We start from the raw sequence: 23678 nt of genomic DNA, 5'->3' as shown, positions 1-23678 counted from the left end.
ATCTCTTCTATTTACAAAATCTTTTGCTTTTGAAAACTTTTTAACAATCTTCAGTGTTTCTCCACAGAATCTTTGCACTGAAAGAGTTATTCTCCAACCACAGTGTGCATAAAATTAACATAGCATACTTGTTTAAAATACTGATTCCTGGATCCCACTCTGGGAGACTTAGTAGGTGGAAAAGTGTGGCCAGGATATGCATTTTGTTTTTGTTTTTTTTTTTTTAAACATTTTATTTTATTTTTTTTTAATTTATTATTTTTTTTTAATGTTTATTTATTTTTGAGACAGAGAGAGACAGAGCATGAATGGGGGAGGGTCAGAGAGAGGGAGACACAGAATCTGAAACAGGCTCCAGGCTCTGAGCTGTCAGCACAGAGCCCGATGCGGGGCTCGAACTCACGGACCGTGAGATCATGACCTGAGCCGAAGTCGGACGCTTAACCGACTGAGCCACCCAGGTGCCCCAGGATATGCATTTTGTAAACACTGGAAAGGATTATGATATAGGCGTTCTGTGGATCATACTTAAAAGACACACTATTCCTAAACCCTTTCAAATAGTAGTCTCAGGAGCTTGACAAGTTCTTCCATTATTCTCAATATTCCTTTACACAACTCTCCTCCAATTTCCTCTTTATCTCTATGCTTGAGAAAAACTTTCTAAATTGCTCAAAATAGTGCCTTATCTACCAACAAGGTGCTAAATGAATAAATTCATGAAAAACTGTGAGGGTCTGTAGTAAGGTATTTTGTAGGAGGGAAAGTCTACAAAAATGCTATTTTACAAACGCAAAGAAAAGATTTAAGTCAATACGTGTCCTTATAAAAAGCCGTCACTCTGAAGTTAAACAAAAAAATTTTTTTTTACATTTATTTATTTTTGAGAGCAGAGACAGAACGTGAGCAGGGGAGGGGCAGAGAAAAAAGGAAACACAGATTCTGAAGTAGGCTCCAGGCTCTGAGCAAGCTGTCAGCACAAAGCCCGAAGTGGGGCTCGAACCCATGAACCGTGAGATCATGACTTGAGCTAAAGTCAGATGCTCAACCGACTTGAGCCACCCAGGTGCCCGGATCACTCAAATTTTTAACGGTTATCTGGACAGGATCCATTTCTACCTACCTGCTGCTGAAATCTAACCACATCCATCAGTTGCTGAGCTCCAGGTGACAGCTTTGACCCCATGGACGCCATGATAGTCTGGACCCTCCGGAGGTCTATCCTTGATCCTAGAGCAGGAGAGCTTGTTGCGGAACTGGCTGAAACCCGCCTCATGTGTACCACAACTTTACTGACGAACACACACTGCTTTTCACCAAAGGAGAGCAACTGTTACAAAACAAAGACGTTCCAGAAAATAATATTAAAAACAATCATCATTTAAAGTTACTCTTTACTTAAGAGTGAAGCATTCAAGAATCAAAAAATTAAATACATTTTCATTTTTACATTTTCTCTAGCATAGTCATAGAAAAAAATTCAAATTTATCATGAGGCTCAGAAGTATTTAAATAAAAAAGCCCTTTCAAACTAACAGACGACACATAAAATAGCAAATGGGGATGGGAAACATAAAATAACATTTACTCAGTTTTTTAAGGGATTAAAAATAAACTGTACCAATCTGAGAACTTAACATACTGCAACTTGCAATGTAAATATAAATATTTAAAGCAAAATAAGGCTGTCTAGAGCCCATGCTACGTTGCTTCTGAAATACTAAATGTAAGTCAGTACTTTAGAAGTTAGAACTGTAAGGGAATGTCAAGATGATCTAATATATAGCTTGATAACTTACATATTTAAAAAATGAGTGCAGGGTGATTTTCTAACTTGTCAAAGGACACCCAGGTAGTAAAGGTCAGAACTTTGGAAGCTCTGCCAGCTTTTACCCCAGTAGTTTTCCCAACGCTTCATGCTGCCTCATTTTGTCCATGTTCCTGAACCAAAAGACATTTTATGTGTGATATGCACAACAAAGTAGCAAAGTGGAAAGGGACTAGGATTTAGAATCAGACAGAACTGGGTTCAATGACGACTCTACTTAGAGCCTGTGTGATCCTGGGAAAAGGCAAAAACCTGAAATCAGGAGTAAAATGAGGGAGGGTAATAACGATTTCACATAGTTGTTCTGAGAAGTACGTGTTAAAACTTCCAGTACTGACCACACTGATTAAGGGCTCAAAACTGTGCACCAGTAGCTATTATTTTTATTTTAATTTGCATATGTTATTGCCCTGGAAGAAGTCCTCATAAGATCCCCCTAAATGAAACAGATCCTTGCACTCCCTCCTACTTTCACAGAACAGTCACAAAACATTCTCCTTCAGAGACACACAAGCCCATGTATCACACAAAGACACAGGTGAACACAAATCCACGATCAAAAAACTCAGTGTGACACGAAAGATTGGACTGTCATCAACAACTAAATAAACATCTCATCAAATTTATACATCTACATTCCAACCTCCATGTGATCTCTTTCATGCTTTTTGATTCCCAAGTCTTCCTCACTATTGAATGTAGGACATATTTTGCACACTTTTGGACACGTCTTGGCCACTATACTATTAGCAATATGAGGGTTTTGCTCCAATTTATTTTATTTCCGTTAATTCCTAAATGCTTAGTATAGGATCTGGGATCAAATGGCACTCTAATCGTTGAATGAATGAATCGCTTTATTTAAAAGACTTTAGAAGTTACTAGCGTTTGCTCCTAAAACAACATCTTGGAATATTAACAACTTGGAAGGTCAGTTCTGTGACCTTCTCTAAGTAATAGTAAGCACAGAGATAAAATACTTTAGAGGTTTTTTTTTTTTAATGTTTATTATTTTTGAGAGAGAGACAGAGACAGAGAGCAAGCAGGGGAGGGACAGAGAGAGGGAGACACATTATCGGAAGCAGGCTCCAGGCTCTGAGCTGCCAGCACAGAGCCCGACACAGGGCTCGAACTCACTGAGAGTCATGACCTGAGTGGAAATCGAATGCTTAACTCACTGAGCCACCCACACACCCCAAGATAAAATATTTTAAAGATAAAAATAACTCAACGATTTACTGTCTTTAGTCTCCTTGTATAACCTACAAAGTAGGTCCAAACAGGTGAGGAAACTTGACCAAAGCTGTTTTGTTAGCAACAAAGCTCATTTAATAGTCAGGGCTTCTGATTTCCAGCTAAGTACTCTTTCCCTAGACTCTAATGACCTCATTAAAGTTCACTGTAACAATATTTTTCCTGCTAAAGACACCAGTCCAAATTTCTTGAACTCTGTACTGCCTTTGTCTGGAACTTCTCTGTGTTCTCTTTGGATGTTTTGGGACAAAAACTGTCACTTTCTTTGCACCTAAGTTCTACATAAAAATAAAAAATGTACTTAAACTCAGTTTTCCAAGGCTTAAAGCTAAAAGTACGATACCATTATATTAATAATAGCACATGACATAGCATTGCCATAGCTAGTAAATGTTGATTTATTTTAAAAGAAGAATGTTGATAATTTTAAAGTTCATTTATTTATTTTGAGAGAAAGAGAGTGCAAGCAGGGGAAGGGCAGGGCGGGGGTGGGGCAGAGAGAGTTCCAAGCAAGCTCTGTATTGTTCAGTGCAGAGCCTGATGTGGAGTTCAACTCATGACCCGTGAGATCACGACCTAAGCTGAAGTCAGAAGCTTAACCAACTGAGCCACTAAGGTGCCCTGAATTTTGGTAATTTCTTAGAGAAGAATTTCTTCTTCCATGTTTAGTATTTCTCAACTAAAACCAGGGACCACATTGGACTTACCACATTAGTGAGCTATCAGAAAATAAGTTTATGTAGTACAAAAACAACTGTAGTTTTCAAATTAGTTATAATTTATTGACTACTTACCTTTATTTTACAAGCATGTGTGGAGAACTCCAATTTTAGATATTTTTTGTACAAAATAATCTTTTCACCTTCACTAAAAATAAAAAAGAAATGAATTTTAAAAATTTTCACTCATTACCACTTTTAACAGTTACGTTTAAAAATGAAGGTTTCCAGGACAATACATAAATCCTGAAATTCAGTTTTCCTGGTAAGACATAAAGAACTGTAGGTTAATACTGAGTTGCACTGGATGAAAAGACTACATCTGTCACTTACTACCTATATAAGATAATTAAAAAAGATAACAAATGTATAATCATGTAGCACAGAGCATATTTTAAAGCTCAATAAACATATCCATTATTTCCAACATTATGTGGTATAATAAAACCGTTCATAGCTTGAATTTTATTAAAGAAAGATTAGGACAGAATCTTTTTAAGAATTCGGAAAAAAAAATCAAAAGTATAATAACACATTCAATATACTTGTATGGCACAGTCTGGGGTTTGTGCACTATTTGTAATGGGCTTCCAAATGTGTTCGAAGTTCCAGCCTAATTAATTTTTGGAAAACAGATCATTCTGAGTTAAGGAGACAAGAAACATTTATCACAACTTCAATTCTAATCAAAGTCCTCCACTAACTAGCTATGATGTTCTACCAACTTATCTGCCTTCTGTTAGCTCCCAATTTCCACATTTATAAAAACTCCTGAGGGGCCCCTGGGTGGCTCACTTGGTTGAGCACCAGACTCTTGGTTCTGTCTCAGGTCATGATCCCAGGGTCATGCGATTGAGCCCCGAATGGGGCTCTACCCTGAGTGTGGAGTCTGCTTAAGATTCTGACTCTCTCTCCTCTTCTGCCCCTCTCCCCCACTCACACTCATTCGCTCTCTCCAAAATTAAAAAACAAAACAAAACAAAAAAAAACTGGGCTCATGTACACGCCAAGATTCCTAGCGCCTAAACTTCTATTCCTGCTGGTATGTTTTTATCTTCTCTCCCTTAGTGCTGGCCTCAATGTCAGAGAATCAGTAAATACCACAAACGCTGGGGAAAAACAACACTGCTTGGGGGGAACACTTCTGCATGAACAAGTTACAAACCTGTTATCCAGATCACTACAAACATTCTTGCCCCTACTGGTTCCACAGTACTCCTCTCCTAAGTATACTTCCATATTTCTTGCGGAACTTAAAACGCCAATAGAAACGATTTCTTCACCTCCGTTAGGGTCACATCTCAGGTAAAGGAAGCAGGGGTTTTCATCTTGGTCACTGTTGAGGCTTCTTTTCAAAATCACCAGATCTTGGCTGAAAAGAATTGTTCAAACTATCACACAGTGCACCTGTCTGAACGCTGCTCGCGACCCTCCTATTGGGCCACCAGGACTTCTAACTCACTCCCATTTACCACGGCGGTCCCCGCACCCTCCCAAGCACCCAACAAACGCTCAAGACAGAGTCACAAGGAGATGGGCACGCCACCCACCGGGGTTTTCCCCTCTACTTTCTCCTCGGCTGTGGACTCAAGCCTCTGCAGTCCTTCTCCTTCAACATAAAAAGTTCCCGGGGCACCTACTGTGCGCACAAGAGTGGGAAGCAGAATGCAATAAAAGGCAAACGCGGCTCTTTCTCATAATGAAGCTGATGGGGATTCTCGACAGTTCGTTTTTCTAACGCCCCCTCGGGTCGACAACAGAGAGGCCTCCGTCGTTTCGCCTGGGGGAGGGAGGCGGACCCCGGGGGCGACCCGGCGGAGATGCGGGGCCCCCGCATCACGTCCTTCCCGCACCCCGGGCCCCCCCACCCTCTCTCCGCTCGGCCCCGCCTCCCCTCCCGGCTCCCCCAGGAGCGCGACCATTCCGGCGCCGCGGGCCCGGTCCCCGCCGGCCCTACTCACCCCGGGTCAGGCGGCGCCAGCAGCTGCTCCCAGTCCAAGTCCGGGGCGCCGACACCAGCCCGGGTGAGATGGAGACTCCGGGCCAGGGCTCCGCAGGCAGCATCCCAGGAAGAGGCCAGCATCGGGCGGCGAGTCACTCCCGCCTCCTCGGCCCGGGTGTCCATGCTGCAGCCGCCAGCCGAGGCCAAGCCCGGAACCTCTCTTCCACCGCTTGCGTTTCCGCCAGAGCAGACGGAGGTGAAAAAGCACAGCGCCTTCCGGCTCGGCAGGCTTCGATTCCAAGACCAGCCTCTCCTTGTCCAGTGGGGAAAGAACCAGGTCCCGGAGACGCGCATGCGCGCGCCAGCCAGCTCCAGCAACGCGGTTCCAAACCTGCCGGGGAAGAGCCCAAGGACGGAGCATGCGCTCCGACGGCCCCTCGGCCTACGAAAGGAGCTGTGCGCAGGCGCGGGGCGAGACTGGCGGGAACGCAGGGGGCTCTTTCGACGTTGGTCCGAGGAAGTAGCAGGCGGTGTGGACGACGGTTGTCTGGCCGCCCGGGAGGGTTGGTCCTTCGAGGAGAGTCCATCGTCAGGTAGGAGTGGTGCCGTCGCTGCAGGCGACCTGGAGGCCCTGCTGCCGAGCCTCGCTGTGCCTGCGGTGGACGCCGTGGCCTTCCCGCCGACCGCAGACGCTGGGCGGTGGGTCGGGCCGTGCAGTTGGGGTTTCTTTGACCCCCCCACGCGGTCCCCCAGCACGTCGTCCCCGCGGGCGGCGGGTGCGTGGATGCCGGCAGCTTGGCTTTAGCAGGCGGAGGGTTGCACGGTGTCACCGGGCTGCAGTGCAGCCGGGGCGCCGGCCGGACGTCGCCCTGTCGGTGAGCCGCTGGCGCCAGGGCGGGACGGCGGCGGGGTGACCTGGCGCCTTCCGGCCTCGGCGCTGGAGGGGAGGTGTGGAAAGCGGCCAGAGGGGCGGCGGTGGCTGTGAGCAGAAACCTGTCCCGAGCAGAAGCGGGACCCCAGTGCTGGTGGAGTGACATCTGAGCTGGGACTTGAAGGACCTTTAAGCTTTGATTCCGGGAAAAAGGAGCTGATGGAACTTTCTAGTTGCCCCATGGGATAGGAAGGTAACTGGGGCCTCTCTGCTCCGTCGTGTCAACCTTACCTTGTAAAAGAACTGGAGAATTAGATTCAAATAAAATTGGAATGTCAGCATTCTTCGTAGTTGGGCTGTCAGCCATGTATTTATGGTGGCATTCAGTCCGGAAAGTAGAAATCTTATTCTGCGCCATATTAATTTTGTTTTAGGACTCCATGTTCTGAGTTTTTTGTTTCAGTGCAAAATAATTTTTTGTTTTTCTTGAGTTCTTGAGTTATGTTAGAATATGTGCCCAGTGAGAATACGGATTTCCCTCATGCGCGCAAGTGGAGTGTTCTTGTAAAAACAAAACAAAACAAAAAAACAAAAAAACCTTTGCCTTCACAGAAATGGCCGGAAGGGAAGAGCATCCCCAGGTTTCCAAAAGTTCTAGTTTTTCCACTTTTCTTTCGCAAAGGCCTCCATTAGTGCCTGTTTTTGAGGACCGAAAGAAATGTGAAGAGGTTATTTGCTGTTAGGAAAATAAGACCTTGCTGTGTTAATGTAGGGCTTTCATAAAAGCTAGGTGGTGTCGTGGGAATTTTGGGAAAGCAGGGGATACTTGTACAATACCCTTTTCATTCTTTTTATCTGTGGAGTGGTGTTAGAAAAATTGGAGTGTAATTTTTTGTGAGTAATCTGTTATCCAGAGCGTATATTAGAAGGATTTACCAAGATTGAAAGAGAAACCCCACCGAGGGATCTGATATGTACAGCAATCAGAAAGTTAAAAGTTCTTAATTGTAAGTGTCCTAGTTTTCATGTTTGTAAAGATGAATCTAGACTGATTCTAAGGTGTCTAAACAGTTTTGTGTGTGTGTGTTTTCTCCCCCCTCCCATGTCCGGCTTCCTATGGTCATAAGTTAACATTGATCCATGGTAGCCTATTTGGACAGTCCCCAAAGGAAAATACTCTTTTTCAGAGTTCAAGTTAATGAATAAGATCAATATTACCAACTGGGTGTTGACTTACATAAAACTGAAAGCTGTAGGTCAGAAAACTATAGAGTTCTGTGGTCCTTCCCTTTCTTTCATTCCCATATATACAATAAACCACAAAGTCTTGATTTCTTTTTTTCTTTTTCTTTCTTTCTTTCTCTTTCTTTCTTTCTTTCTTTCTTTTTCTTTCTTTTTCTTTCATTCTTTCTTTCACTCTTGCTTGCTTGCTTGCTTTTTTAAAAGAAAAACCTTCCTGCCTTTTTCCACCTCTGCCTCTTCCGTTCTCAAGCACTTTCATTTGAATAATCCCCAGAGTTTGTTCACTGGTCATTAGCTTTCATTTTCATCTTCTCCATTTCATTCTTTGCACTGTCCTCTGATTGTCCTGCTCCTGAGTCACCATCGTCTCTGTTCATTAGCTTAGCATATAAAGCCTTTCATACTCTTGTCTCCTGCCTGCATTCTGGTCTCTTCTACCTTTGCACATGCTTTTCTCTCTACCTACAATGGTTTTTTTTTTTTTTTTTTTTGGATAGCAGGGAAAATCCTCTTTACTGTTGAAAACCAAGTATAGACCTCCACTGCACTACAGAATTAATTACTAATTTTTCTGTACTACACTTAGAAGTTTTAGGTACTATAACTCCCTTGTGGTTGGGGACTTTATGAAATAATTCTCATATTTGTGTTCCTTACCATCTGAATGATTATTGAGATTAGAGATTATTTTATACTTGGTTGGACATATTCAGAATATGTTTTTGCATGGAACTGATAAGGGTAGCAGTATGAGTTCAGAACTTTATTACAATGTAAGAGGAGCAGAAAAAGGAGAAATGAGTAAATTCAATCTTATGCTTTTTTTTTTTTCAAAGCTAGAATGGTGGTTGCTGAGATTACCTTGGTTTTAATGTGCTACATTACTCTTGTCATGAATTGGAGATTTTTTTGTTTTTGTTTTTTTCCCCCCACTTCAGATAAAGAATAAAACATATTTTTAAAAACTTCCCACCAATATCACAATGTAAGTTTTTGGCTTAGCTATTTTATTTTATTTTATTTTATTTTATTTATTTTAATATGGAATTTATTGTCAAATTGGTTTCCATACAACACCCAGGGCTCATCCCAACAGGTGCCCTCCTCAGTGCCCATCACCCACCCACCCCTCCCTCCCACCCCCATCAACCCTCAGTTTATTCTCAGTTTTTAAGAGTCTCTTATGGTTTGGCTCTCTCCCTCTCTGACTTTTTTTTTTCCCTTTCCCTTTCCCCTTGGTCTTCTGTTAAGTTTCTCAGGATCCACATGAGTGAAAACATATGGATCTGTCTTTCTGTGTATGACTTATTTCACTTAGCATAACACTCTCCAGTTCCATCCACGTTGCTACAAAAGGCCATATTTAATTCTTTCTCATTGCCAAGTAGTATTCCGTTGTGTATATAAACCACAATTTCTTTATCCATTCATCAGTTGATGGACATTTAAGCTCTTTCCATAATTTGGCTATTGTTGAAAGTGCTGCTATAAACATTGGGGTCCAAGTGCCCCTATGCATCAGCACTCCTGTATCCCTTGGGTAAATTCCTAGCAGTGCTATTGCTGGGTCATAGGGTAGATCTATTTTTAATTTTTTGAGGAACCTCCACACTGTTTTCCAGAGTGGCTGCACCAGTTTGCATTCCCACCAACAGTGCAAGAGGGTTCCCGTTCTCCACATCCTCTCCAGCATCTATAGTCTCCTGATTTGTTCATTTTGGCCACTCTGACTGGTGTGAGGTGATATCTCAGTGTGGTTTTGATGTGTATTTCCCTGATAAGGAGTGACATTGAGCATCTTTTCACGTGCCATCTGGATGTCTTCTTTAGAGAAGTGTCTATTCATGTTTTCTGCCCATTTCTTTTTAAAAAAATTTTATTTATTTTTGAGAGAGAGTGAGAGACAGAGCATGAGTGGAGGAGGGGCAGAGAGAGAGGGAGACACAGAATCCAAAGCAGGCTCCAGGCTCTGAGCGGTCAGCACAGAGCCCGACCAGGGGCTCGAACTCATGAGCCGTGAGATTATGACCTGAGCCGAAGTCGGACGCTCAACTGACTGAGCCACCCAGGCGCCCCTCTGCCCATTTCTTCACTGGATTATTTGGTTTTTGGGTGTGGAGTTTGGTGACTTCTTTATAGATTTTGGATGCTAGCCCTTTGTCTGATGTGTCATTTGCAAATATCTTTTCCCATTCTGTTGGTTGCCTTTTAGTTTTGTTGATTGTTTCCTTTGCAGTGCAGAAGCTTTTTATCTTCATGAGGTCGCAATAGTTCATTTTTGCTTTTAATTCCCTTGCCTTTGGAGATGTTTCAAGTAAGAAATTGCTGCGGCTGAGGTCAGAGAGGTTTTTTCCTGCTTTCTCTTCTAGGGTTTTGATGGTTTCCTGTCTCACATTCAGAACTTTTATACATTTTGAGTTTATTTTTGTGAATGGTGTAAGTAAGTGGGTTAGTTTCATTCTTCTGCATGTTGCTGTCCAGTTGTCCCAGCACCATTTGTTAAAGAGACTGTCTTTTTTCCATCGGATATTCTTTCCTGCTTTGTCAAAGATTAGCTGGCCATACTTTTGTGGGTCTAGTTCTGGGGTTTCTATTCTATTCCATTGGTCTATGTGTCTGTTTTTGTGCCAATACCATTCTGTCTTGATGATTACAGCTTTGTAGTAGAGGCTAAAGTCTGGGCTTGTGATGCCTCCTGCTTTGGTTTTCTTCTTCAATATTACTTTGGCTATTCAGGGTCTTTTGTGGTTCCATACAAATTTTAGGATTGCTTCAAGAAGAATGCTGGTACAATTTTGATTGGGATTGAATTGAATGTGTAGATAGCTTTGGGTAGTATTGACTTTTTAACAATATTTATTCTTCCAATCCATGAGCACGGAATGTTTTTCCATTTCTTTGTATCTTCTTCAATTTCCTTCATAAGCTTTCTATAGTTTTCAGCACACACATCTTTTACTTCTTTGGTTAGGTTTATTCCTAGGTATTTTACGATTCTTGATGCAATTGTGAATGGGGTCAGTTTTTTTATTTGTCTTTCTGTTGCTTCATTATTAGTGTATAAGAATGCAACTGATTTCTGTACATTAATTTTGTATCCTGCGACTTTGCTGAATTCATGTATCAGTTCTAGCAGACTTTTGGTGGAGTCTGTCGGGTTTTCCGGGTATAATATCATGTCATCTGCAAAAAGTGAAAGCTTGAATTCATCTTTGCCAATTTTGATGCCTTTGATTTCCTTTTGTTGTCTGATTGCTGATGCTAGCACTTCCAACAGTATGTTAAACAACAGCGGTGAGAGTGGGCATCCCTGTCGTGTTCCTGATCTCAGGGAAAAAGCTCTCAGTTTTTCCCCATTGAGGATGATATTAGCTGTGGGCTTTTCTTAAATGACTTTTATGATGTTTAAGTATGTTCCTTCTATCCCGAATTTCTCTAGGGTTTTTATTAAGAAAGGATGCTGAATTTTGTCAAATGCTTTTTCTGCATCCATTGACAGGATCATATGGTTCTATTTCTTTTATTAATGTGATGTATTACGTTGCGAGTGTTGAACCAGCCCTGCAGCCCAGGAATGAATCCCACTTGATCATGGTGAATAATTCTTTTTATATGCTGTTGAATTCAATTTGCTAGTATCTTATTGAGAATTTTTGCATCCATATTCATCAAGGATATTGGCCTGTAGTTCTCTTTTTTGCTGGGTCTCTGTTTCGTTTAGGAATCAAAGTAATGCCGGCTTCGTAGAATGAGTCTGAAAGTTTTCCTTCCCTTTCTATTTTTTGGAACAGCTTGAGAAGGATAGGTATTATCTCTGCTTTAAATGTCTGGTAGAATTCCCCAGGGAAGCCATCTGGTTCTGGACTCTTATTTGTTGGGAGATTTTTGATAACTGATTCAGTTTCTTCGCTGGTTATGGGTCTGTTCAAGTTGTCTGTTTCTTCCTGTTTGAGTTTTGGAAGTGCGTGGGTGCTTAGGAATTTGTCCATTTCTTTCAGGTTGTCCAGTTTGTCGGCATATAATTTTTCATAGTATTCCCTAATAATTGCTTGTATTTCTGAGGGATTGGTTGTAATAATTCCATTTTCATTCATGATTTTATCTATTTGGGTCATCTCCCTTTTCTTTTTCAGATTGGCTTAGTTATTTTAAAGAGCAGTTTATTATTAACTTAGGATTTATAGTGTGAATCGTGACTGACTGTGTATTGTAACACAGTAGTTCTCAGATACTTTTGGCCTAGGACCCTTTACATTCTCATGGGTTGAATACTCCAAAGAGCTTTTGTTTACGTGGGTTTATATTATTAATTAAAAAAAAAAAATCAACACTTTTGGTTTCAGCTCTGACATGCAAAGAGTTTGGAATTCATCACAACTGTCTTTATCATAAGAGAAAAGCTGTTTCAACTGAAAATCAATGACTTTTAAAAAATCTACCAGATAATTGAGGTCACAGGGCAAACAAAGAGCCACTCTGAAAACTGGAGAGAAGTAAATGCAGAAAATCACACTTGAGATTTGCTTATCAGGGACAGAATCTTCTGGAGGCAGTAACTTGTAGGAACACTTAAATGGTCATTAATAAATTGCTGGAAGCCAAGTGTGGACTAGCTAGCTAGGAGATGGAAACCCCTGAGAGCCCACATTTAGTAGTCCCATACTTTTATGGGTTTTACTTCCAGGAACCCCACCATATTTACACAGTGAAGATTGGAGAAGAATCCCCTCAGGCTTTCTGCAGTGGGGAGGGGAAAGTAACCATTTGGAAATACAGCCCACAGTATTCCTAAAAAAAAAAAAAAATTATGTTTATTTATTTTTGAGAGAGAGAGACAGTACATAAGTGGGGGAGGGTCACAGAGAGAGGGAGACACAGAATCTGAAGCAGACTCCAGGCTCCAAGCTGTCAACACAGAGCCTGACTCAAACCTATGAACCGTGAGATTATGACCTGAGCTGAAGTCAGAGGCTTAACTGACCTAGTCACCCAGATGCTCCAGCCCACAGTGTTCTTAACAAAGGTGTACCCTCAGGGGAAACCACCAGAGTCTTTTGTGATCTGGGGATGAGCAATTAGACTACTCTGACCCCTTTAGCCTTCCAGTCAGCAAGTAGGGGCAGGGGAAAAAAAAAAAAAGACATTTTTGATGGTGACAGGCTGGGGACTCGGGTATGCTAAAAATAGATTTAGTCATAAGATTCTGGAATGCCTTCCTTCCCCAGTGCCTTACCAATATTAATAGGGCTTCAGTATAAAAACAGATGACAGTTGAAAGAGTAGGATGCAGACTATTTTAAAAGAGTTTCTAGGGAAACCAAAGACGGGAGTGGGGGAACAAAAGCAAGAATACTGGAGGAAATTGAAGCCTCTGACACCTATAGTTACAGCAAATGTTAAGCATAGCCTATCTTAACCAGATTAACATAAAACTCCACACTAACAACCTGATTACTTCAGGTCCTATACATTTCTCCAGATACATTATGTCTGGTTTTCAGCAAAACATAATGCATGCTAAAAGGTAAGAAAAACTTAGGCTGAAAAGACAAAGCAAGCATTAGAACCAGTCTTACACAGACACAGATTTGGGAATTAATCAGGGAATTAACTGGCATGTATAGATTCTATCCTATACTATAGTAGCATGTACTGCTAGAAGAGGATTTCAGTTTGGAAGATCCTTCCTATTTAGGGCAAAACCTGACTCTTTTCATGGCAGTTGCCAGAACCATAGCAAGGTCCTCAGCTGAGCAGGAGTCTGAGGGTAAAGATGAAGATCCTGGGAGCAGAGCAGGAGCTGTGGAAGAGGTCTGGAGATGGAACCTGGGCCAAGTAAGGGGGTGCTCACAGGCTTATTCCAGTAGCCTGGAACCTGGGCTGCTTTCTGCCACAGATGTGCAATTTACAAGTAGCAGGGTGTTTGCAACCACCTGCCCCAGGCGAGAGCCACAGGATGGGCACTTGGCGAAGTAAGGGGCCTGGGTGAAAGTCCTTGTGGGTGTGAATGATGAAGAATTTGCCAGGAAAACAAACCCCTGTAACCTGGATCACATCACAAAGTTCAACTCCTGGATTCTGCATACAGCCACTGCCTACTTTTTGCCATCTGGAACACATGGCCTCTCCCACCACTCTGAGTACCTTTTTTTTTCCTTTCTTTTATTAGGAGAGAGTGCACAGGCATGCTCACAAGAGGGGCAGAGGAAGACGGAGAGAGCCTGCCATGGGGATTGACATTGGGCTTGATCCCATGATCTTGAGATCATGACCTGAGCCAAAATCAAGAGCCAGACACTGAACTGACTGAGCCACCCACCCGCCCCACTCTCAGTACTCCTGACCAATCACTACATGTGAATAGCACTTAGGATGAAAATAAATATTAACAATAACCAGGCCCTTCCCTAAATGAAATGCAACTGGTTTGCATATCTTTCAGCTCCGAGCCAAAATCAAAGCCTCTGGATGATAGGTTTAGTGGGCACTGTGAATGGGGCACACATCATTTCAGAGGGTTGCAGAAATGTTGAGGGGGTAGAAGGGCACTGGATCTGGGAGGAGGGGGCTGGAGGGATAGATCACAGAACCAGGCCTTAGTTGCTGCCTTGCCAGTGACTTGCTAGGGGACCTAAGGGAGTCACTTCTGCTCTCTGTGCTTCAGTTTCCTCATCTGTCCAAGTCTTAGTCATTGTCTTCTGGCCATCTCCAGTGAAGATCAGAAAAATACTGCTAAAACATATTGGAAGTAATAAGGTCAGTAGCTTCATGTTGCTGACTAATAAGTAATGAGTAAAATATTATATTTTAATGTTTATTTATTTATTTATTTTGAGAGAGTGGGAGAGGGACAGAGAGGGAGAGAGAATCCCAAGCAGACTCCACACTGTCAGTGCAGAGCCCAATACGGGGCTCGATCTCATGTAAGTGGGGTCATGACTTGAGCCAAAATCAAGAGTTGGACGCCCAATTGATTGAGCCACCCAGGAGCCCCTAAAATATTTTGAACAATAAATGAAGTAATAATGCTCATGGTTTTCTGTTTCGTCCGAATTTATTGCTCTGTCTGAATTTAGAGGTTTAGATCAGGCAAGTTGCTATCAGATTGACAAAATTCATATTTGGGTCATTGCCCATGAAATGTGTCAGCACCTAGTGGACTCTTGATATTGGGGATCCTGAGTTTCTGCCCGGTGAAACATACCTTGATACAAGGCAAATTTTCAATGTACAGACTCCTCAAACGGCAACCAAGTAACCACAGGAATAAAAGGAAACCAAGAAATGAAGTGGTCATCTCTGTAGGGAAGGTCTACATAACTTGTCTATTTAATCATGACTAAGCTCATTCGAGAACATGTCCCTCAGAATAGTTGCTGCTTCGATGGAGGGCATAGAAAAGAAGCTTGGAAAAAAACATTTTTGTAAGATAAAAAGTAGAAAAACACCCCACAGTTAATTCAACTCCAGAGTATTGGGTTCAGTGAGAGTGAACATAGTAGGTTCCTGTACTCAAGACAAATGTCTGTTCAGAGTTAAAACAGGAACTGGAAATCCTTACGACAAATGAAACTCAAATTAAAATTTTTATGTTTATTATTTATTTTTGAGAGACAGAGCATGAGCAGGGGAGGGGCAGACACAGAATCCAAGCAGGCTCCAGGCTCTGAGTGGTCAGCACAGAGCCTGATGTGGGGCTCGAACTCATGAGCTATGAGCTCATGACCTAAACTGAAGTCGGACGCTTAACTGACTGAGCCACCTAGCGCCCCTGGAATTCAAATTTTTAGAGAGGTACAAGCACGTGTCATGGATACAGAGGAAAACGAGCAATTAACATGGGAGACAGATGGGAAGCAGTGAAGAATTTACCCAGGATGTTGCATTGAGTAAAGCCCTGCAGGGTTAGTATTACGGCAGATAGAGGAGGAAAGGGACTGGGAGAGCCATCTAGTCAAGGCTCAGTGGCATGAAAATGCATGGCATATGGGGAAATGCAGTGGGAGATGAAGCTGGAGAGATAGACTATGTGGAAAGGTGGACAGGGCCCCATCTAAGATGACACGTGAAGTGCCTGGGACACAAGATTTAAGGAGGCATTCACTTTCAGAGGCAGACAAGTGCAGGATTGGCACAGTGACTATGGCCATTAAGTAGAGGATTGATTTCACCATCTCCCATACAGGCATTGTCAACAATAGCTAAACAGAGCACAAATGTCCGTTGACTGATGAAAAGATAAAGAAGATATGGTGTGTGTAAAGAATGAAATCTTGCCATTTGCAGCAATGTGGCTGGAGCTAGAATGTGAAATAAGTCAACCAGAGAAAAACAAATAACATGATTTAGCTTGTGGAATTTAAGAAACAAAACAGATGAACGTGTGGTTGGGGAGAAGAAAGGGAAACAAACTACAAGAGACTCCTGATAATAGAGAACAAACAGGGTTGATGGAGGGAGGTGGGTGAGAGATAGACTAGATGGGTGATGGGTATTAAAGAGGGCACTGGGTGTTGTGTGGAAGTGATGAGTCACTGAATTCTACTTCTGAAACCAATATTGTACTGTATGTTAACTAAAATATAAAAATAAAAACAACAAAACCCCAAATCTTCCATACGAGGGACTTCTGCTTCTGGGAAGATGGAGTAGGTGTACTTTTATGCTTTCTACCGAGTGTGACTAAAAATCCTGGACGTTATGTATAAAACAAACACAAGGCCTTGACAGGTGGAGAGAAGAAAACAGACAAGTTAGGAAACTTGAAATCCAAGGAACATGGTGGTGAGCTCTCTGGGTTTTGTTACTGCCTCATATTTCCAGACTTGGAGATGAAGAAGCAGCAACCTGGAAACACCAATAGGTGCAGACAAAAACAAACACAAAAAACAAAAAAATACAAAAACAAACAACAAGCCAACAAACCAAAAAAGCAAAACCCTGTTGTCTCTAGCCAAAGGACCAAAAAAAAAAAAAGGAGGGGAGGAGCCTGACAAGACAGGGAGCCTGTATTCCAGCCAAATATCCCAGAAAAAAACTGTGGCTCACCCGCAGCCCCCCTCCCCAGTAAAGACTTAACCTAGACTTTCACTCTCACCAGGCTATAAAGTATTGTCCCAGATCACCCCTTTTTGCCAGACTAGTGTCAGAGAACACTGGGTGATAACACCCCCATCGGTGGAGATCTTGGGAAGTGTGAACTTTTCGTTTTGACCCAGTGATAATGAGGCACCATTCCGCTTAATTGCTGGGGTAGTATCAGAGAAGGCTTACTGGAAATTCAGGACTTTCACCTCCTGAATAAGACCACCTCCACTGCGGTATCAGTGGAGACCAAAACATGAGGGGATTTTTCTGTGGTCTTCACAGATCTAATTGATCTCCTTGAGGTAAAATTCATGAAAGTGGCTCCCCTCCCAGATGAAACTTGGGACCCCAAGAATTTGTTTCTTCCATGCTGGTCCTCATTCAGCCTCCAGCAATTTGTCAATTACCATTTAAAAATTCCTATCAGTTGCTGACTCTAGCAGTGGCTTCTGCTTCTGAGAAGCTGTGATTCTCTATATTCACCAGTCTCTTCAGTTTTGGGGTGTCTATTTGCCCTGTGACTTCAATTCACTGGTTGACCTAGGAAGACATTATGATTATCAATTGTTCAGCTTTTTTCTTATTTTGAGGATGGCAACTCCCAAGCTTTTTACATGTTGTGGTGGAACAGGAATTTCTGCGTTGATTTTTATTCATCCTTTTTTTTTCTGTTCCTGAGACTGGATATTCTCAATTGACCTATCTTTGAGTTCACTGATTATTTCTTCTGCCTGCTCAGATCTGCTGTTAAGCTTTTCTCATGAATTTTTCTCAGTTACACTTTCCAACTCCGAAATTTCTGTTTGACTCTTTACTAATTTCTCTCTTTGTTGATACTCTCCATCACAGTCATTATTCTCATACTTTAGTTCTTTAGACATGGATTCCTTTGAAAATATTTAAAATAGTTGATTTAAAACCTGTGTCTAGTAGGGCCAATGTCTGGGCTTCCTAGGGAAAGTTTTTTATTAATTACTTTACTTTTATCAGCCATACTTTTGTTTTTTCTTTCCTTCCTTCCTCCTTCCCTTCCTTCCTTCCTTTTTCTTTCTTTTCTCTATCTCTCTTTTTTTTTTTTTTTTTTTTGCATGTCTTGTAGTCTCAATGAAAACTAGACATTTGAAATAATATAACATGGCAGCTCTGGAAATCTGATTCTCCCTGCCATCCAGAGTTTGTTTTTGTTTGGTGACTTCTCAACAAATTCTATAAAATCTGTAATCTTTGTTGTAGGTGGACACTGAAGTCTCTGTTGATTAGCTTAGTGATCAGCTAATGATTGGACAAAGATTACCTTAAATGCCTGGAACCAATTAAATCCACTAGTCTTTCATGAGGGACTCTGTGTGCATTGGGGCATGCCTTTGACAATCAGCCAAGCAATTGAAAACTCTGCCATAGCCTTCACTTTTTGCTTGGAAAAAGCCTCAAGGTCAGTGAGAGGTGAATGCTTAGCGCCATCTCATGTCTTTCTTGAGTATGCTCACAGCCTTAGACATGCACACAACCCTATACCTGTGCATGGCTTAGAGTCCCAGGAATATATCAGAGCTTTTCAAAACTCCTGTGGACATCTAATTTACCAACTTTTCCTTTAAGCTGTTTGGCTACTCTGTGATTTGCCCCAAATGTTATCCACTACCTCAGGCAGCCAGGAAGTTAAAACTATTGTCTGTAATTGTTTTTGCCAAAATCCCCTTAGAAGAAGACTTTTTGCATTGGGTGAACTCTTAAGTTATGTCAAATACAGACAGATAGCTTTGCAGGTGAGGATTTTCAGGTAACCAGCACACAGGTCAAATAATGACAATTCTTTGGGAATAAGGATTTGATAGAGCTTTGCCTCTATTTTCCCTTTGGTGGCTGCATTGGAGCCTGGGCCATTATTTTCAAGGTTGCCATGGAGCTGGAGAGTGAAGGATGGAACAATGTGATAAACCTTGCTGTTTATACTAAGATTCAGTTCTTCTTAAATAAATGTTTCCTGAGCTGCACCAAGCTTTTAATTTTCAGAGTCTGAAAAAGTCAGTTTTTCTGCTAGATTCCTCATTGCTTTTAGAGAGGAAAGAATTTTCAGAGGTCTTATGCCACTGTTTTTGTTGATAACTCCCCTGCTGTTTGTGATTCCACCCAGGGTTTGGACAAAGCAACAAGGAATAACCCTTCATAGTTAAAATAGTTTCCTCATTTAATTGAACGAGCTTTGTTAGGTGTGAGTACTTCAAAATAATAGAATCCTGATTTATCACAGGCATCCTATTCAAATTACTTTTTGAAATCTTTTTGCCTTAGCCAAGAAGTATAATGTCCCAAAGTCTGTTAACCTATATCTGAGTCCTGTAGAATGACTACAACTATATATTATTCTATTGTGTTGCCACAACATAAAGTCTACCCAGTCTTCTATAATTGAACTTTTAAATATATGAGTATTTTTAGATATTGGACTCTCCACACTACCACACTACTGTCATTTTACTTTATTGAAATCCCAGATTTGCTTTTAATTAATGGTCAAGCCCTAAAAGGTTCTCTGAGGGAAGAAAACTTAAAAAGGTGAGACTGAGAGTAAATTATTTAGAATAGGATTTGGACATTCGTCTTGCTGTTGGTCCTAACATATATCTGAACGTGGAATGGAATTCAGAACTCTGTGAAAGGGCGTTGGTGTCTGAAGTGTTGATGTCACACAGCCCATGTATGGCCTGACAGGCATAGAAGTTGGAGCTGGACATTGGCTGTGCATTCTGCCAGCTCTCGTGGAGACTATGCATCTGAAAATAAGCTCTTCAAACTTCATATCTTAATTACTCCTAACAGGGATAATTAGAACTTTCTTTCTCAAATTAAAAGTTTGAGAAATTCCTGATAAGATGTACTGTTCCCTAAAGTTTATATTAATTGTAATTTTGTTTTACTGCCGGCATTCATCGAGCATGGAAGAGTTAGAAAATAGTAAGTATGGGGGCGCCTGGGTGGCTCAGTCGGTTAAGCATCCAACTTCGGCTCAGGTCATGATCTCTCGGTCTGTGAGTTTGAGCCCCGTGTCGGGGGCTCTGTGCTGACAGCTCAGAGCCTGGAGCCTGCTTTGGATTCTGTGTCCCCGCCTCTCTCTGCCACTCCCCCACTCATGCTCTGTCTCATTCTGTCTCTCAAAAGTAAATAAATATTTAAAAAAATTTTTTTTAAAGAAAAAAATAGTAAGTATGTTTTGGCAGTTGGATTGTTTATTCTTCAGTCCTTCTTCACTTTCCTCCAGTTTCAGGGAATAAGGTTAAAAAAATTGCATATTCCAGAAAAACTGGATTTCCTGGGAGGATTTAGAAGGAAAAATGGCCGTTGTCAGTGGGAGAATAGAAAACTGTTTTCCTGAAACATGTATCACTTACAAAATGGATTTGTATATGATCAGCATTGTTGAACATAACCTTTTTAAAAAGTCATCCCCTTAATCGTTCCCATAGATTTTTTAGCTTGCTATCGAGTGAGGACTTAATTCTGAATCTGAAAATGAATGTATCTCAGGAAATCCAGGTATTTGGGACTAAAACCATTTGTATAGCTGCGCATTACTTCCTGTGAAAGGAAGAATGGGACTCTTCCACGTTCTTCTTTCTTTCTGGATTTTGTATTTCAGTCTCCTCTCATTCAAACATACACCCTTTCCCCCTCTCTGGGCCAGCGTAGGGTCCTAGGCTTTCTGGGAAGACTCATTTTGCATAAGGATCCGTGGTTTGGGTTTCATTCTTTTTCCACTAGAGGAAGCTGCTGAGGTCGCTAGGTGGGTGTGTGGGGAGGGAGGCCACATTCACTGCTTGCCTTCGCTTCTCTGCCTAGATAAGTCTACTAAAGTCAACACAATAATTATGTTCAGCATTGCTGGCGGTATCCTGGTGGCCATGCTTGTGCTGATGGCTGTTGTCATCTGTCTTTACTACAAAGTAGCCAACGCATTGAAGTGAGTGATGTGGGTAAGAGTGAAAAATACCCCCTCAAATAGGATACCTGGGGCTCTCTGCTTGAGCAAGGTCATTACTTGCCCTGTGGCCCCACCCTGGGTGAGGCCAGGAAGGGCAAGTGGGTTGGAAAAGGCAAAGGCAGGTGAGTGTAGAACCTTGGTTTTTTTCCCCTTCTGGCTTAGGGCTGTGAACTCATAAGTAGAATGTTCTCGGCTGGGTGGCTGGGTGCTGCTTTGCTTCACCTACCCTCACTGAGTTGACCCTCTTCCCAATCACGCTCTGCACTTGATGGGCCTGTAGTGATCCGCTGGGTGATCCACGCTTGTAGTTTGCTCTCCTTTATTTGCTGCAACCTGATTTTACATTTCTAACAATCGTAGGAGAGGAGGGGGTTAGATAGGAACTTGGGACAGGGCCAGAGAACTCTAGTTTGGGGCTGGTGTCATGTATTTAATTGGCTCCAGCCCTAAACTTCCCAGGTACCCCCGATAATTGTGACAAATGGATGGAGAAGAAAAATTCTAATCCTATACTTTGCGTATGTCTTTTCTTAAGATGTTCAAAGGCACCTCTTTGTTTGGCCTTAAAAAATTCACCCCTGGACAAGGTCGCGGCCGCAGCCATCACTGCTGGGTCTTATCCCAACCTCCAATGCTGTGACGAATGTAGCTTGTATGCCGACTTTGATTCCCTGCCACCATGCTTCTGTGACGTAAACGAGGGACTCTGACTTGGGTGGGCACAAAAATCTTCATGCGCAATCTTTCTTTCTTAGTAGAATGTTTTATTATTCAAGTCAAGTTTTATAATGTTTACATTATGTGTTATGTAACATATTTATGTACTTTTGAATAAATGCAATATTGAAAATAATTCTTTGCCTCTGGTGTTTGTTGTTGTTTGTTATAAATGCACTTAGGGACCCCTGGGTGGCTCAGTTGGTTAAGGTCCAACTTCAGCTCAGGTCATGATCTCACACTTCCTGAGTTTGAGCCCCCCATCCAGCTCTGTGCTGACAGCTCAGAGCCTGGAGCCTGCTTCGGATTCTGTGTCTTTCTCTCCCTCTGCCCTCCCCTGCTTGTGCTATCTCTCAAAAGTAAATAAACATTAAAAAAAAGTAATAAATGCACTTAAATTTGTGTACTAGCCACTTGGTGACTTGGGGCAACTATCTTGTAGTATTATATTGCAATATAAAGAGAGTTATCTCCAATGCCAGAAGAAAAATATATATTGATCTTAGAGCGTTTCCAGTTTCCGACTCAGAAATTCCCAGCTGGAGGAGCTCATTTGGCTCTTCTCCTCCCGAGAGTTTCACCCACTCTCATCTAGCTCCTCTCCTGCACAGTTCTGTCACACTGTCCTGAAGGAGGACACCTGTCATCTTGGAGAGAGTGGGAACAAAGCGATGGGACATGTCTGGGTTTAAGTTAGCTTATCTGTGTAATGATGGGGTGGAGCCCAATGGCATCTAAAAGACATTTCAGAAAACCCGAGATTCTCCCTCTGGCATTCTCCAAGCAAATCTTCAGAAGCAGATTCCCTCCCTTCTGGATCCCTTTAACAACGGAGTCTTGCTAATTCAGCTGCCAGTGCCTGTAACTGCTGACCGGAACCCCCAGCTGAGTTGGAGAGGCCAGGATTCTCTTGGTCTCAGCAGTAGGACATACTCCTCTCCACTCCTGTTCATCAGCTCCCCTCTGTTCCTGCTCTTTCCCCTGTCTGGACCCCTTTTTACTCACAGACTGTCCTTCTGAAACTACATTTTGTACTTGTTAACAAAACCCTGGCTTTGTGAGCAGAGCACTCTCTCCAGAGGGCTTGGCTGATGAGGCCATTTCAGCACTCCAGTGGTGGAGAGATTTGCCAGAAGGGATGTGGGAGCTGAGGCTGCTCTCACAGAGCAGCCGTTTGGAATGGCCACGAAAATCCCTGCAGGCTCCAGGATGAGTTTCAGGAGGCAAATTCAAGGCTGCATCTTCCCTGCATCTTGCCCTGAGACTTCCCATCTGGAAATGACCTGTCCCTCTTGAGTTCCTGAAGCACTTTCTCTGCCTCTGTCTGGCGTCTCCTGTTCAGGCCTGGTGTTCGGTGTTCACTTGCACTTTGATTTTCTCGTCGCTGGCAAGCTCCTGAGCCCATCCCATTTCCCTCTCAGCCTCACCCAACGGGCAGCACAGTGCGCAGAACCCTGGAGGCCCTGTGCAAGCATGTTCTGTACAGGAATTCCTTGGGAATACATCTGAAGTTCAGGCATCTCAGGGTCCACGAAGGAGGCAGGATGGGGCAAGGGCTCCTGGGACACCCGTCTGGTAGGCAGTAGGGACAGAGCGTACCCTGTGGGCTTCAGAGCTAGATACACTTGGTTCAAATCCAACTCTGCCTTTCAATAGCCATGGGCCATTGGGGAAGTTTCTTAACCTCTCTGAGCCTCGGTTTCCGTGATGTAAATTGAGGGCTTGCAGAGGTGATAGTGAGGGTTAAGCAAAATAAGGTATACCAACCCCACAGGCCCTGGGATCCTGGGATCTCATGGTGAATTGCCAGTGGCCTGAACTGCTTGTCTCCTGATTGCTGACCCAGGGCTCCTTCCCCTCTGTCAGCCCCCTCCCAGAAGAGTGACCATGGAGCTCTCACACCCAGTGGTGCTGGTTCAGGGAGCTAGGAGATCATGTCCATAGGAGACAGGGGGATGGTGTTAGTAAGAAAGTAGGGGTAGGAGTGGGGATCTGTGCACAGCTGAGGGTAAGGGGTCCTTAGTGATCAGAAGGGTACC

General features: G+C 42.6%; 2 protein-coding genes across 2 annotated transcripts; one reads left to right on the top strand and one right to left on the bottom strand.

The window, feature by feature from the left end:
• Positions 1 to 260: 260 nt before the first annotated feature.
• LOC125933023 (ATPase PAAT-like) lies at positions 261 to 6107 on the bottom strand. The gene is made up of 4 exons (XM_049645885.1): positions 5763 to 6107; positions 4967 to 5173; positions 3877 to 3949; positions 261 to 1330 (listed from the first exon to the last, which is right to left on the bottom strand). Exons 1-4 carry the CDS (start codon positions 6095 to 6097, stop codon positions 1088 to 1090), a joined length of 858 nt encoding a protein of 285 aa, XP_049501842.1. The 5' UTR covers positions 6098 to 6107; the 3' UTR covers positions 261 to 1087.
• A 7-nt stretch (positions 6108 to 6114) lies between these two features.
• LOC125933024 (protein FAM24A-like) lies at positions 6115 to 23289 on the top strand. Its single transcript, XM_049645887.1, has 3 exons — positions 6115 to 6336; positions 20781 to 20901; positions 21458 to 23289. Exons 2-3 carry the CDS (start codon positions 20810 to 20812, stop codon positions 21630 to 21632), a joined length of 267 nt encoding a protein of 88 aa, XP_049501844.1. The 5' UTR covers positions 6115 to 6336; positions 20781 to 20809; the 3' UTR covers positions 21633 to 23289.
• Positions 23290 to 23678: the final 389 nt, after the last annotated feature.

This window comes from Panthera uncia, chromosome D2, assembly GCF_023721935.1.
Source record: "Panthera uncia isolate 11264 chromosome D2, Puncia_PCG_1.0, whole genome shotgun sequence".
NCBI lineage: Eukaryota > Metazoa > Chordata > Mammalia > Carnivora > Felidae > Panthera > Panthera uncia.
The sequence above is the reverse complement of the archived record's forward strand: the minus strand, read 5'-3'. Positions and strand labels throughout refer to the sequence as shown.